General features: G+C 40.5%; 1 protein-coding gene across 1 annotated transcript in view; it reads left to right on the top strand.

Moving 5' to 3' along the window:
* KIF5C (kinesin family member 5C) overlaps positions 1–15,157 on the top strand; it is a 62,533-nt gene extending 47,376 nt beyond the window's left edge. The window contains exons 21-26 of the mRNA XM_068687011.1: positions 466–526; positions 1,661–1,732; positions 2,526–2,630; positions 4,932–5,148; positions 5,817–5,930; positions 11,394–15,157. Of these exons, the coding sequence (XP_068543112.1) occupies positions 466–526; positions 1,661–1,732; positions 2,526–2,630; positions 4,932–5,148; positions 5,817–5,923 (562 nt within the window). The 3' untranslated portion in view covers positions 5,924–5,930; positions 11,394–15,157. The remainder of the gene's footprint in view (positions 1–465; positions 527–1,660; positions 1,733–2,525; positions 2,631–4,931; positions 5,149–5,816; positions 5,931–11,393) is intronic.
* Positions 15,158–15,276: the final 119 nt, after the last annotated feature.

Raw genomic sequence — 15,276 nt, 5'->3', positions numbered from 1 at the left:
TTTACTCTTTTTTCTTTACAACATAGGCTTTTTAATAATAGATTTGCTAGTTGCTAAAAAGGTGTTTTAGAGCTCAAGTTTTATGAAATATCATGGCGCGTGTTAAAGCCCCCATTACCTAATGCACAGAAAAAAAAAAAAAAAGAAAAGGAAATAAACAAGAAACCAATAACTGAAACAAGATTTTAAAAACAGATTAAAAAAAAAAAAAGTAAAAACCTTTCCTGGAAATGAGAAATACAACTTTCATATATGGACACACAAAATGCCAGCTAAAATGGACGTGGTGTCTCAGCCATTCCATGTGAGAAACCTGCTTATTTGGGACAGTCAAAAGAATAACTACAGATAAACAGTTTGCTGAAATCTGCAGATAATCCACTCAAACTGATTGTTGATTGATTCTCTTCTGTCTCATACGACTTTTACATTTTTGATTTGTGTTTAATGTTGTGATCTTTCTAGACTGCTTAATGATAAAAGGGAACAAGCAAGAGAAGATCTTAAGGGGCTGGAGGAAACTGTGGTATGTCCTATTGAAAAGCTTTTTTTCCCTACTTCTGTCCTTGATGTATTACCAAAACACTTATATCTGTGCTCATGAAAAAGACTAATTTATATCAGAATAGGCTAAATTTGTGCATTTCCTCAAATAGTGAAATTAAATTTCAAAATTTAAGATAAAATGCTACTGTTTCTGTCTCTTGTGGGAAATCTGTCTGTCTATCGGTACTCTGCTTTGCTGTTCCTTTAAATCCCCTAAATATCTTTGAGCTATCTTATATTAAAATTTTGTTCACATTTTTAGAGTTTAATAATTACTGCAACGGGAAGTAAAAATTAAGCATAGCAAATTACAGGAGGGCATGTGCCATTAAAGGCAAGTGGTGTCTCATCCCTGCACAACCACATAAGAAGGCACCAGGCTCTGTAGGCACTGGGCGTCATCTGGATGACTATTTTGAAAAGGAAGGGGTGAGGAAGCTTCTTACCAGCTTTGGAAAGATGGTTCTCTTCAGAATGGCTTTGGTGAAATATGGGATTGGTTGGAACTTGCTTATCTAGATGGTTTTCTTCCCTGCAAATGATTTAGCATTTTTGTCCTTCTGGGAGTAGGAGCAGAGTTGTCCCATCTCATGTCATACGAGTCTGGAGCAAGGTCATTACTTTGCTGAGCCCGAGAAGCTGATGTATAGAAAAAGCTGGGAAAGCCTGGATTTTTGCCAAAGCTTAAAGAGCACTTTCACATCTTAAGTACCTACAAATAAGCACTCAGCCCCATTCAGTGAATTTGCTACGCTGTGAGCCCAGAGCTTTTTCACATAGCTGGCTGTGTGTAACCATGGCCAGTTCTGAGACTTCAGCTTTCATTCAGAACAGATGTGATTTATTTTCAGAGGTGGCTTTGGTGTTGCAGACAGCACACGTCAATGCACTGGCAGGAGGAAGAGTGTGTGCCCTGGCTCTCTGTGAGTGCCTGAACTGGGCTGCTCAAACAGCCAATGCCTGCACGTCCAGACAGGAGCATCTCTATAGGCAAATCACATTAAAGTCCTATGAAGTCCTATTATCTACCGCAGAGGTGGTTTGTTTTGGTTTTAACCCCAGACTATCTACGATGTCTTACTGGCCTGTTGTTTTTCCTGTCATTTGTTTCCAGGCAAGAGAACTTCAGACTCTTCACAACCTGCGCAAACTGTTTGTTCAAGATCTCACCACCCGTGTTAAAAAAGTAAGAATACACTCTTTTGAACCAGTCTTTTTTTTTTTTTTTTTTGCATATGGGTACAAAATATGTTTTTTTTGTTTGTTTGTTTGTTTGTTTTAGTAACAGTAAGTAATAAATTTAAGAGTGTTCTGATGTTTCTCTAGGTTTTGGCTCTAATTTGTTAAGGAAAAGTCTTGGTAGTTAAGTGACATCCAGTTCAGTTACTGCATTCTGAAAGAAGGAATAATGGATACCAGAAATTACTCAATATAACTTGTGCTAATGTATGCTAAACACTGAATGCTGTGGCCCTTTCTTTTTATGGGCTTGTGGCTACACAGCCTTTTCCTAGCAAAATTATTATTTGCCCAAAGACAAATTTCTTAGCAGAAATTCATGCGTTTTTAACTGTTGAAGAAGAGCTATAAGTTGTGTAAATATTAAAAGGCTTTACATTGCTTTTCAGTTCTTTTAAGTGGTTTAGGGGAAGAGTTTATTATTATTATTATTTATTTCTTGAGATTGAAACCCCTTATTTGCTAAAAATGTCTCCCAGAACTGGAAAAAGGGAAATGCTTTTTTCCCCTAACGTCTGTGATTTTCCTGTTCAGGATCCCTACATAATTTTTCAGTAAGAATGATTTATTTTCTTTATAGAAGGCAATACAGCCCCTAAATATCAAAGAAACAGATAAATTCTCTACAATTTGAGGCTCTGGAAGACTTTCCTGTCTTTGGCAAGCTTAAATTCAGAAATGCCTGATCTTCCTCTTGAGTTTCTGTATGGTTTTGCTGAATCCTGGAACTCTCCTTGCAGAGCGTTGAGCTTGACAGCGATGATGGAGGTGGAAGTGCTGCGCAGAAGCAGAAAATTTCCTTTCTTGAGAACAACCTGGAACAGCTTACAAAGGTTCACAAACAGGTAGGGACTCTGCTTCCTTCCAGTGCCTAGTTACTATTTAATCAAAAGCTACTGTGTCTTTTTTGCTCATTAATAGTAAATGCTTCTGAAAATTCAGCCATGGAGAAATCTTGGCATATAACACTGTTCTGTAGTATTACAAATTACTTTTTTTTTTTTTTTTAAACTTACATTTTTGTATGTTTAAGAGGATAATTTTTGAAGGTAAAATGTCGGTACTGTTTAAGGAAATGGTACCTATAGTTCTCAACTAAATTTCTTGGCGTTAGGAGCTGGTGTTAGAGCTGCTCTTCCCACTACCCTTACTTCTTGGCGTGTTGTTGTGGTTTAGCCCTGGCAGGCAGCTCAGCACCTCGCAGCCACTCACTCACTCAGCGGGATGGGGGAGAGCAGCAGAAAGGTAAAAGTGCAAGAACTCGTGGGTTGAGATAAGGACAGCTTAATAGGTGAAGCGAAAGCTGCACGTGCAAGCAAAGCTAAGCAAGGAATTCATTCACTTTTCTTCCCTTTGGCAGGCAGGTGTTCAACCACATCCAGGAAAGCTGGGCTCATCACCTCTAACAGTTTCTTGGCAGGACACCCGCCATCACCCTGAACGTCTCCCCCTCCTCCTCCTTTACCCCAGCTTTTATTGCTGGAAATAAAGGTTTTCTGTGCAGGTGAAGGGCTGATGCCTCCCCAGGATGCTGAGGCTGGCCATCTCTGGGCACGTTAATCTGCTCCCTCTTTCTTAAGAGTTCCTGTTTCTGCACAGAAAGTCCCTTGCTGTGGGTGCCAGCCTGACCACTAGGAGGTGGAAGGGATGTGTGGGAGGCAAGCATGTAGGGAATAGGTTGAGAAAAGAGCCTTACCTTCTGCTTACTTGGAAGTCTGTATACATCAATGGTGTGTGTGTGTTTATATATATATGGACAAGTATATCTCATTAGATAAAATCGGCTCATTTCTGCCAATGAGTAAACTTCCACCCTCTTAAAAGATGTCAGATGTCAGCATCATTGAGCTGTATCTCACTTCTCAGCTGCAGAGTACAAACTAGTAAAAGAGGCTTCTGGTTTCATTTCTGAATCGTAACATGACATTCTCCATTGCAGCTTTCTGAACCTGTTAGAGGCAGAGTGATCTCCAAGATTTGCTTTTTTTATTCCTGTAGAAATGCCAAAAAATGCAGGCACTGCTGCACTCTGACAAGTGTCCATTAAGGTTCAGTATTTTAAGGTTCCTGGTTAACAGATGGTTTAAAGACCTAGTTTCTAAATGCAGAAACCAGGACGTGTTAATAATGTTTTTCATTTTACTGTTTTGCCTTTTTTGCACTCTGTTCATGCGTCTGCTGGTTTTTCAGATACAGATTTTTATAGCTCTCATTAGTGCATATTTACTCAAAAACAACCAAGGAGCCCGTGTCTCGTAAGAAGCTTACCAAAAAAATGACATTGGACTTGACCTGAATATGATCTCATTCTGCTCTTATTTCAAATTCTGTTGGGTAGAACATGTGCTCAACACTTTCAGAAAAAGCACATTGTGACAACTTTTTTTTTTAAGCTTTGTTTCTGTTTTTCTTCTGGCACACGGCCTGGACTAGCAGGTGTAAAACATTTTAATTTTCAAACAATGTGTGAATGTTACTGCATGCTGTCGCTTTGCTGTATTATTTATATGGTAGTTAAATCATTTTCTTCCCTTCGCTCCAAAAGGGGAGAATCGCTCCTTTGGAACAGTAATCTGTTGACTTTTAGCAGCGCTATAATTGTTCAGTAGAAATTGTACCATTTTTTCTAACTGAAATTCTGTTTGCATCAGGCTTTATTTATCTAAAAGTGAATCCCCCTTCTGTTGCTTATAATGTTGGAAATTATTCGGAAAAGTGGAAACTTTATACTCCTCAAACACTGCTAAGAAATCACTTTGCAGTTTTTAAGTATTGAGAGGATCAAGTGTTTGTGAAATGCCAGACACGTCCGTGTTCTGAAAAAAATGCAGTTTCTGTCACAGCTGCTCTGAGGGTCTGGAAAATTGGTTATCACCCTGCAATGGATGGGTTTGTCCTGGAGCTTCACCCTTCAGGATCATCTGTGAAATCCTGTTGAGTGGAATAAACTCTCTTCTTCTTTGATCTTCCTGTGGAGCTTCAGCTGGACAAATGAGCAGCATGATTAAAAGAAAATAAATCACACCTGTTTCTTTCATTCAGGGCATACAAGGTGTGAAGAGGAATAGCAATGTTCTCTGCCTCCTTGTAAGAGGACCTCTCCTGCAGTTTCTCATAGGCAATTTTTGAAACTTCTCTTCTTGCAGCTGGTACGTGATAATGCAGATCTTCGTTGTGAGCTTCCTAAGCTGGAAAAACGACTTAGAGCTACGGCAGAGAGAGTTAAGGCCCTGGAGAGCGCACTGAAGGAGGCCAAGGAAAACGCCATGCGTGACCGCAAGCGCTACCAGCAGGAGGTAGATCGCATTAAGGAGGCTGTAAGAGCCAAAAACATGGCACGGAGAGCGCACTCTGCTCAAATTGGTAAGGACACCCTGCTAAAGGGCTAGTGGTTGCTCACGTATTTCACAGTTGGTTTGTTTGCTCACATTTAAATAAAGAGAGCTTTGAAAGCAGGAGTCCAGGGCAAACCACTGGGTCTGCTTCTCCCCTGTTGCACAAGAATCTTCAGAGTTCATTTTTTAATAGAATATGCCCCACCTAAAGTTTAAAGTGCCTCAGCTATTTAGCTCAGTAAATAAATGGCATAATGGGTCTTGTGCACTGTTCCAACAACCTGAAACTTGTCTCTTTAAGTTGGTGTCTCACTTTCTTCCTGCTCCCCCACATACATCTGCTCTGCTTTCCAGCCCCTTCCTCTCTTTTTGTTTGATTACTACTCATGCTTTAATTTGGGTTGGGTAGAGTCAAATATTCCTTTAAATTCAGTTGTGTGATGTATCTGTGGTGCAATCTGAATCCATACAAGACAAGAAGAACGATAGGACAGGTAAATGGCTCTGCAACCAGCAGAAACGTGATCGTGTGGTTGGCCAAGGTACGGGAACACAATGTGCATGATTACAGACTTAATTTCCAAGCACAGTTTCTTTTTGGTAAACAAGGGGGTTTGTACTAGAGGATAAAGTGAGATATAAAATCTTGTACAAACACCTAAATGTCCTGTTTCATTTTCTTCTTTTACTCTGCAGCCAAGCCCATCCGCCCTGGTCATTACCCAGCGTCTTCTCCGACAGCTGTTCACGCCATCCGAGGGGGAGGGATGTCAAACTCCAGCTACTATCACAGCACCAAATAGACAAGAAGTAAGACCAAAGAAACTTACCCAACCGTTCTTTCTCTGATCACCCAGTTTTCTTGTATCTCAGTCCTGCTTTTAGCAGTACTTTTTTTTCCTGGTTTCAGGGGGAATCTTTAGCCCATGGTTTAACCGTGAAAATTAGTGATTTAAGTGAGGATTGCCTTGTTTAGAGCACTTTGCAAGCTGCCGCCCAGAGTTTTTATTTTAATGACTTATCACTTAAAACTTTTTTAATAAACTGAAATGCTGTTGCAAATCTCTACTGAAATTAGCACAGAGAGGTGTGAAACTCATGCAGTAAAAATAGAGTTCTAGGGGCTGCTTCGCTTTCTACTTTCTCTGGCATGATGACGTTATCCTTGTTGTGATATTCCTTACGGATAAAGACTTCTAGTAACTCACCCTGTACTAGGAACTAGCTCCATGTAGGTGATAAGTTACCAGTCACCCCTGTGCCTGTGCAGGAGCTGCCTGTGGACAGACCACGCCTGCAAACTAGTGAGGATTTTTCCTGGGCATAGCTCAAAATGGAAAGCATTAGAAGCTGAAAACATCGTGCTTTAGGGTGAGATGCTACTTGAGCGTTGGATCCATATGGTAAACGTGCTTCTTCACAAGCATTTAACTTTTTCCTCCTGCCCATCAAGCACCGGGGCAGCCCCCAGCCCCAGCTCTCTCCCTCTGTGCCCCTGAGCAGCCGTAATCAGATGCCTGGAGAGCATGGAGCCCTGCAGCCCAGAGCAGGGGAAAAGCAGCCTTAAGTGGCAGCAGCACTGAACTCTCCAAACTTGAGTGTCAGAATTTGGCAAACTTTACTTTTACTTCTTTTGCTTTGTACTCTTACTCAGCTCTCTTAGCTAAAAATATAAATATTTTGCTTTAGTGCAAGGGCTTGAGGGTTTCTGGGTCTTCTCCTAAGCAAAAATCTTGTCCAGGAAAGCAGAGCTGCTTCATGTACTCAGCCTCCCATTAGATGCTCATCATTTCTGAGATATTTTACATCTGTAGTTATTTTAGTTGATAACTTTGTTACAGGCATATTAAGAGGTGGATGGTAGTGAGTGGCTGTGAGAAGCAGCCAACAGACTGCTAGAAAGTCTTTCCAAGTCTGGCTTTTTTCTCCTCCAGAGGATTAATTCTGTCTTATGACTCTTTTCTGATAATACGTGGTTTCCTTTAGGCATCTGGCATTCTTGGGTGTGTTTTTCTTTTTTTTTCTTTTTTTTTTTTCTTTTTTGAGAATGCTTCATGTCATGCATGCATGCAAACCATCCATCACATCAGTCAAGCTTTTATTGTGTTGTGTGGATTGTTTCTGTTCATTGTGTTTTCTGTGAGCCCTGTAGCTGCAAGCAACATATTTTTGCTGTGGATGAATTAGGGCAAGTCTTTGCTGAGTGCTTCAGTGCATTAGTTGATTTTGAGCTGAAATTTGCTTTTCCGTCTCATAGGAACGTTAGCCCTTATCTACTTCTCTGCATTCCCATGAATGAGCAAAGGAAAAAGAGTGTGATAAAGGGGTCTATAAACTATTTCCAGCCATACATAATAACTGTTCTGCGGGAAAAAAAGCTGCTACCTGCCTAAGCTGGGCAGGGCTTTACTATACCAGCTGCTGTGGAATGAAAACTGGCAGGCTGGAGTAGGCCACACACTAGGGGTAGGCACACGTCAAGCAAATAGCTGTAGATTAATAAAAGTCATTAACAAAGCAAATAAATGTAAAGCTAGTTGGGCATATAATAAGATAAGACTTTAGATGGTAATAAAGACCAGTCAGAGTCTCTCTTTCAAACGTTTTAGATGCTGAGCCTTGAATTTGAGGTTGGCGGAGGAGATCCAGGCCGCGCTTGGAGCACGTCGCTGAGTAGCTCATGGACAATGGGGGTGGACAAAAAGAATAGGGAAGGTCTTAGAAGAAGCTGGCTAAACTTAGGGATTTATGATTTCTGAAAAAAATAGGGGGAAGAAGATCTGAAAACCAAATGGAAATCCTGCAGATTGGAATGAAGCCAGTTAAAACGTGTGTGTTTCTTAGCTGATAGTAATGCTCCTTTCTGGCTTTTATCAGACTGAAACTCCTTGCTGCTCAAGATTCAGTCTAACACTTAGCTGTACAATGTCATATATTCTGTAAATAAGACAACAATTTGACATGTCATGCTGCCGTTGCTTCTTCAGAGAACCATATTTTTTAGGCTTTATTTTTACTTTTTTTTTTTTTTTTAACCCAGTTAAGGTCTAGATTTTTTTTTTTTTTTTTTTTGTGCAAATGTAGAAGGATCTCTTGAAGATACAGTAAATTAAAGCTGGGCAGTGATTAAAAAAGGTCAGTTCTCATTGGCTTTGGTCCTTTGATTAAAAACATTGTTGGCAAATTGCAAGTATTTGGCTGCCAAATGATTTGGGGAGTATTATAGTAAGCTGGGTTCTCTAAGCCTGCCGGATGAAAGCCCGGGGACCTAAATTAAGAGTATTAGTAAAGGTGCTACTTCTGCAGGGAACATTTTATAAGAGTTATTTTCATAACATTGTTGGCAGTCCCACCATATGACCCGTGCTCTTGAAGAGCACAGTTCTACCCAGGTAGGTGTAGCACAGAGCTTTCTTTTCTATTCCTTTAGCAGCAGTGAAATAAAAATCGCTTTTCTAGATAAATGTTTGCTGTCAAGTCACGTGGCCTATCTCTGGAATGAAAATTTCATATCAGGACGAGGGGAAATTTGTCTTAGGTTCATTCATCATTCACAGTAAAGATAATAACCACTTATTGCTGCTGGAGTGGTCAGTGATTATGAGTTATTAACCTGAGCAAATGACCCCATCAATGACAGCCAGCAGTGCTTTGGCTGTTTGTACAAAGTTTGCTGGTAAAGTTTGTTCTGCAGACGTGGGCAAGCCTCCGAGGCTGGTCAGGGCCAAGTTCAGCCTGGTTTGGGCCACATTGCCTGGTGCCGATCAGCATCGTGTAAGGAGGTGATTTCTACCCCCAGAAGTTTAGCGTTTGGATAACAGCAGATGGGAGAGAAAAAAACGTGGGTGTTAATAAAATGTCAGAAATTGCAAATTGCTGGTAGCTGGCTTAAACACAAGACTCGGTGGGCCAAGGAACGGCTCTCTGAGGTAATTCCTTATGCTGTCTGAATCGCAAAAGTTTTTCAGAAATACAAGCTGCAATGAACTTGTTACCTGGGGCACACCTCAAAGCTAGATCTGATGGAATTAGGAGAAAGGGAGTTTGCATTGGTGTGGTGAAAAGGTAATTGCTGCAGTAGGAGTCCTGATGGGGTGCAGTGCAGTTCTGTGAGTCCTGATGGGGTGCAGTGCATTTCTGACCCCTGCCAGGCAGTGGTCATCAGCCGCCTCCACAGGATGCCCGTGCCAGTGTTTGGCCACCCTCAAATAAAGAAATTCTTCCTCATGCCCAGTCCGAGCATCCCCTGGCACAGCTCTGTGCTGTTCCTGCCATCAGTCCCCATGGAGCAGAGCCTGGTGCCTGCCACTGCAATTCCCTCCTCCAGGGGGTCAACAGCACCTCTCAGCTCAGTGTCACTGGCAAACTTTATTCTGTTTTAATAAAAATAGCTGAAATACATTCTCCAGTTTCTGAATTTTGTGGGGAGAGGTATATTGAAAAACCTTGAGAGCATGATACTCCCCATTTGGGAAGAGCTGCAAGTTGTGTCGTGTGGAAAGCTGCTTTGGTTTCTCTGCTGCTCAACTACAGAGCCTAGTTGTATACTGTCATATTTAAAACTATATTTAGGAGTAGTTTCTAAGTGCAACTAAATACAGTGCAGGCTTCAAAGAGGTTAATATATATTTTTTCAAACAGTATGTATTCTTATATACATACATGTACATGGTGATGTTTTCCATGTGGCAAAGGGAGAGGCGAGCCATGGTGCTGCTGCACTTCTGCAGCCCGTGACTTGGTCAGGATTTTCTCCAGGTGGAGCAGAGATCATCTTTAGGTCTGCTTTGGTTACATCGTGGACTGAATGTGGCCCAGGCAAGGCAGGACCAAGGTGCATGGGAAGGATATGCAGTAAATGGCTGAGCAGCAGGCCAAAGGATAACGCTGATACCGATGATACTGACCTGCAGATCTTCATCCACCCCTGAGCACACTGGTGGGTGAGCACTGGGGGTGCTCAGGTGCCCCGTGCTGCCTGTCCTGCCCTTCTCATATTTGCTCAAACTCAACCGATGCCTCATTTTGAAAGCGAAGAGAAGAAGTGAAATGAAGATATGCCAACAATTGCAGTAATGCTCAGTCGTCGCTCGCTGAAATTATTAAAGCGACTTGTAGGGGATCGGAATTTGTGAAACACGCTGTGCAAACAGGCTCTTGACTAAATGGCTTCCCTTATCCTGAAGTCTCTGGTATGTTCCCAGCACCTCCCAGTCCTTGAGCAAGATGAATTACTATATTTAATCTAGCCAGACCACAGATTAATCTAGGCAATAAGAGGCATGAATTAATAACCAGCTTGGTTTCCTTGAAGATGTTAACAAGGATGACAACTAGGAGGAACTACAATTGCCACTGCTAAATCGGGGTAAATTTAAAAAAAAACAGCGAGGAGGTGATTCTTTTTAATACTTTACTCTTTAATACCAAAAAGTTGTGTTCTAAATTATCATACAAGAAAACGTTTAATTAAGTAAAACATTGCTTTTGTAAGACTGATTTTATACTAGCTATTTTAAAAAAAGAAGTGACAGGCACATTCAGTTACTCATCTGTTGCTTTCCATATGGCTAATGGGAACTGCATAACAATTTGAAATGCAACAGTTTTTAAAAGTCTGTGTTTCAAATTACTTATTTAATATTATTATTTATTCAAATACCTACCAGGATATATGCAAATAATATAGATATCAGGAAAGTACTTTTCTGCCAGGAGACCTGTGCAGCTGAAGGATTTTTCTCGATTTGTCATTTTTTTTGTTCCTTTCATTTTATAATATGTTTGCAAGCTCGATTGCAGTTACATTCGTTACTTGTTAATTAAGATATGCACACATCTGTTCTTCAGCACGTCCAGGTGACGAGCAGTAGAGAGGAAAATCCCATTAAAAGAACAAAGAAATAAAGGGGAGGGGGGAGAAGTCAGACCTTTAGCTCGTGTTTGAGGATGTATTTAGACACGACATGAATGCTGTGTTACTGGTGGCAAAAGAATGAATTTCATCAAGATAATTGTTTCATTATGACTCTGCCAATTTGTGGGCTGGAAACTTTAAAATTAGACCTGACAAAAATTCCTCTCCGAGGCTGAATGAGCTCATGTCATGAATTATTAAAACTGTGCTTCCCCTTGCTGTTGTCGTGGCTGTTTGTGTGCCGCGCGTCGAGTTTCCATGTGGCGTAGGTATCAATTATTTGCGGCGTTGCGTATCTGCCTTCTCATCTAAAACATCCACTAATTATCGTTACCTTTCTTGCTCTCTTTTGACAGGTCAGTTCCACTTAGCATGTTAAGGACTGTCATTAAGTCACTAGTTTCTTTTTTCCCTCCTCGTCAACCCGATCCACGTCCCGTTCATCCTGCGCTTCCTACAGCCATCTGCGATGCACCGGTCCTAGGTATTTTTGAGCTTCGTAGGATCTCCACGTGTACAGAAGTGTTCGGCTCAACTCTTCTACAGATACTTGTACAATGTATTTAACATAACCATCTAAGTAAGGATAGGAAGTCTGCCACTCAGAATCGCTCACTGACTGCGTTTGACCCCTTGGCGCTGGTTAGGTTGGGGCCTCTCCACTCAGATCGATGCTTCTCGAAGTCCTCTCTTGCATCAGTAAATCCCAACTCCTGGCATCAAAGAATTAATTATTCAGTGACCAAGTGCCATCAAAGGCAGGTGATTGTGCTCAGTCATGACTGATTTACTGTATAATATACATATTATTTTATATTTTTAGGGGATGAAAATGTGCTGCTATATGGTTTAATTTTACTGCTTACATTTTTGGAAGTAAATTTCCCCAAAGAACCATTTGTAATATCCTGATAAAAAAAATCTTTGGACTGTACAAAATAACCTTTATTGCAGTACCTGGTAAAGATCAAACGGGATGCAGAGAAATCTGTTAGTATAGGTCTAGGTTTTTGAAGTGTGGTAGTGACATGAATATATCTGTGTGACCTATCTTAAATTTAAGATCTGATCTGCTTGTAGTTCTCCCTACGGTGGTGGGTTTTCCTGGAGTGTGATGGCTAGCCATGTGTTCGTAAGCGTTGTTCTCTCTGAGATTTTGAAAGCTTTCAGAATGCTGCAGAAGCCTTGTCTCGGGAAAGCCGACAAGCATCCCCCGCTCCCCTTCCCACATGCCTTCGGCAAGCCCCGATCTGCTCACACCGGAATTCAGAGGCGGCAGCGAGCAGCCCCCTGCCGGAACAGACGCTACCTTAAAGAAACAAAAAATCCCCTCAAAGCCCCAGGCCCTGCCTTAGAAAAGATATTATACAGAGAGGGTCCAAAAGGAGGTGAGGGTTACGTACTCAAGCTGTCCTTTGCAGACCAAATTTGGGAGTTAGATGTGTTAGGAGATGAAGAGCGTATTGCAAGGGGAAGAGAATGTATTTCCTGCTCGTGTATTGCCTCATTGCAACGTGCAAGCCATCCTACAGATAGGACACCAGTGCTCACCAAGCTAAGGATGAGACCACCTGCCTTCCCTGGACCTCTCCGGTGCCAGACGGAAAGTTTCCACCTTCTCAGCAAGGGGGCACTGGAATCCTTCAGGGAAAGCTCAGCCAGCAGGTAGAAGCTATTGCTTCTCCTCCGTGCCTACTGCTTCTGCCACACACATATCCTCATCCTTCAAATGCACGGTAGCCAACCCGAGCTCTTAAGGAAGCGTGGCTTTTAGGAAGGTTACAGCCGAGCATAGCCCTCTAGTCTTCTTTTGCAGACATTTGCTATTACTTAATTTGAGACTTATATATATTTTTTTTAATTTCTGAATGTGTTCACGTTATTAGACATAGAACTATTTAGGTAATGTAGAGCCTTTTTGAAAGATTGTGAATTGACTTTAGTTTTTTTTTTTTCTACTGAAGTTATTTAGGTTCTTGCAAAGTAAGTTGACTTAATTTAACTTTTTTTTTTTTAATGTTGCACTATGTTGGGGAGCATTTTGCTAAAATATTTAATGAAGTTGCAAATTTGCATGTATTTAATTTATTTTGTATTTTTCAAAGTTTTATATTTTCTTTATGTGCATGTGCACTGCCAGGAAAATGAACTGTGAACTTGCCATATGCAATCTTTAATAAAATGACTAATTCAGAGCTACTCTGTGCTATCTTATCAGCTGTTCAGAGCTGAAATTTCTACTATGAACTCATTATCCTCTTGTTTTGGTTCTAAAGCAGTTGTCTTAAGAAAAAAAAAAAAAAGAATACCAAATTCTTAATTTCTGTCAAAGATTTTGTATTGTAGTATAGCTTCTGCTCTGTCTTGACTTCAAAGTTTATGAAGGAATTGCATTTAAATGCAGCATTAGCTTAAAAAATTTCATAAGTTCCTCGCACCATCATCATTAGTTACATGTGACAGTTTAGACAGCTTTCTTCAGCTTGAGGAATAAGTTAGCTTTGACATCTCTTAATTGCGCTAGTGCTGATCAGCCAGTCAGTTCACCTAGCTAAAATAAAGCGAGTTTCTCCAAGTTAACTTCTGCATCAAGGCTGTAAGAGGACTTTCTAAAACTGAAATGACGACGAGATGCATTAGGTTAAATCCTCAAAAAGAAATACCTAAGACACTTACTCAATTGGAAAATACTACATCGGTCAATTGAACTTATTTTGCTTCTGGATTCTTGTTTTGTACGCCTATTTTAATTAGGCAATTTAAGTTTGTATTGCTTACTGTATATTCAACTTTTGTACCATTTTTAAGTCTTACACATTTTATACATAGAAATGAAAACCACACATCTGCTCTGCAGAGATCAAACCCTGTCTTTTGCTATTCCCACTACCTGATGCTGTCTTTCTTTGCTCTTTGAATGTTGTGTTATATTTATTCTTAGGCTAATTTTAAAGTTGTGATTTATATAGCGCAAATTAAATTTGTTGTGCATGGGACAAATTTTGGTGGAGACACTGTTCACAAATGGAAAACGTACTTCAGATGAAACTAAAATGCATATTGTTCTTTTTGCTAGTAATAAAAAATTACTTCCTGCTCACCTCTTAATGATATGTTCAAATATCTTGTGTTTGTCCTTGAATTCATGTTTCATTGACTTGTTTTCTCAAAAGCAAGGAAAGTTAAACCTAGGAGGATCTTGGCTGACACATTTTAAGTTTGTATTTTACTCAGCAAGGGTGAAATTGGATTATCCTGAAAATATTGAAAGTGTTTTTTTTTTTTTAAATAAGTCAAAAAATGGTGATTTCCGCCAACAGACTATATGAGTAACTTTTAAATATAATTTTAGAAAGCCATATAGATTAAAGTACACATTTGTCTGAAATTTTGGTAAATAAGGATTGGAGGTGAAATAAATAATTTTAACATTGTTTCATTTGGGTAAAAGGATATTTAAACCAATTGCTCATGGAGGTCCAAAAGGAAGAGGCCTAATCAACTTTCCATTACTAGAGGAGGAAGACCCCGTGTAAATATGATGGCAATGTATCAGCTGGATATTAAAGGAATTAAAAATGAAATGGGCAGGATAATCTGATTCTACCCTTGCTTTGATTTTCGTCTTTGCTGTGCCTGTATGAACTGAAGTGCACCGGACGAGGTCTGCCGTCCTGGACGAACACCGCTGCACGCCTTCGTCTCTCGCTCTCACAATCTTGTCCATTTGAACCACGTTTCGTGGTGGGAGAACCGCAGGGGTTGAGGCATTCTGTAGAATTATACATGTCTAGTTTGTAAAGTGTGTAACGTGTACTGCAGATGTGTATTCTCTGGGCTCTATGTATCTTTACAGTAGTGTTCATTTTAGGAAAAAATAAAGTGTGGACACGTTTTGCTGGTAACAAGGGGAAATTTTTTTGCCATTGCATCGAGCAATGCTGAAATGTATTAAACTCTTGGTAGCAGATCTGAACCCTTCTTCCCCCATCCCATGGAGATAAGTATTTTATCTTCGTTCTAAAATTCTATCAGAAATGGATGGATACACTGGCAGACTGCATGATGTATCATTTGAAAACCGTTACAGTGGAAAAATAAAACTGAACTAAACTTTGCAGTGTGCGTGTTGTGTGACAGTACCTACAGCGGCTCTCCACGCCTGGCAGCTCAACGGAACCACACGTTGAGGATGCTGACAGGATTTTAGCCTTTCCTCTAAGTGAAATGGGAGGGAAA

This window comes from Anas acuta, chromosome 6, assembly GCF_963932015.1.
Source record: "Anas acuta chromosome 6, bAnaAcu1.1, whole genome shotgun sequence".
Taxonomy (NCBI): domain Eukaryota; kingdom Metazoa; phylum Chordata; class Aves; order Anseriformes; family Anatidae; genus Anas; species Anas acuta.
The sequence above is the reverse complement of the archived record's forward strand: the minus strand, read 5'-3'. Positions and strand labels throughout refer to the sequence as shown.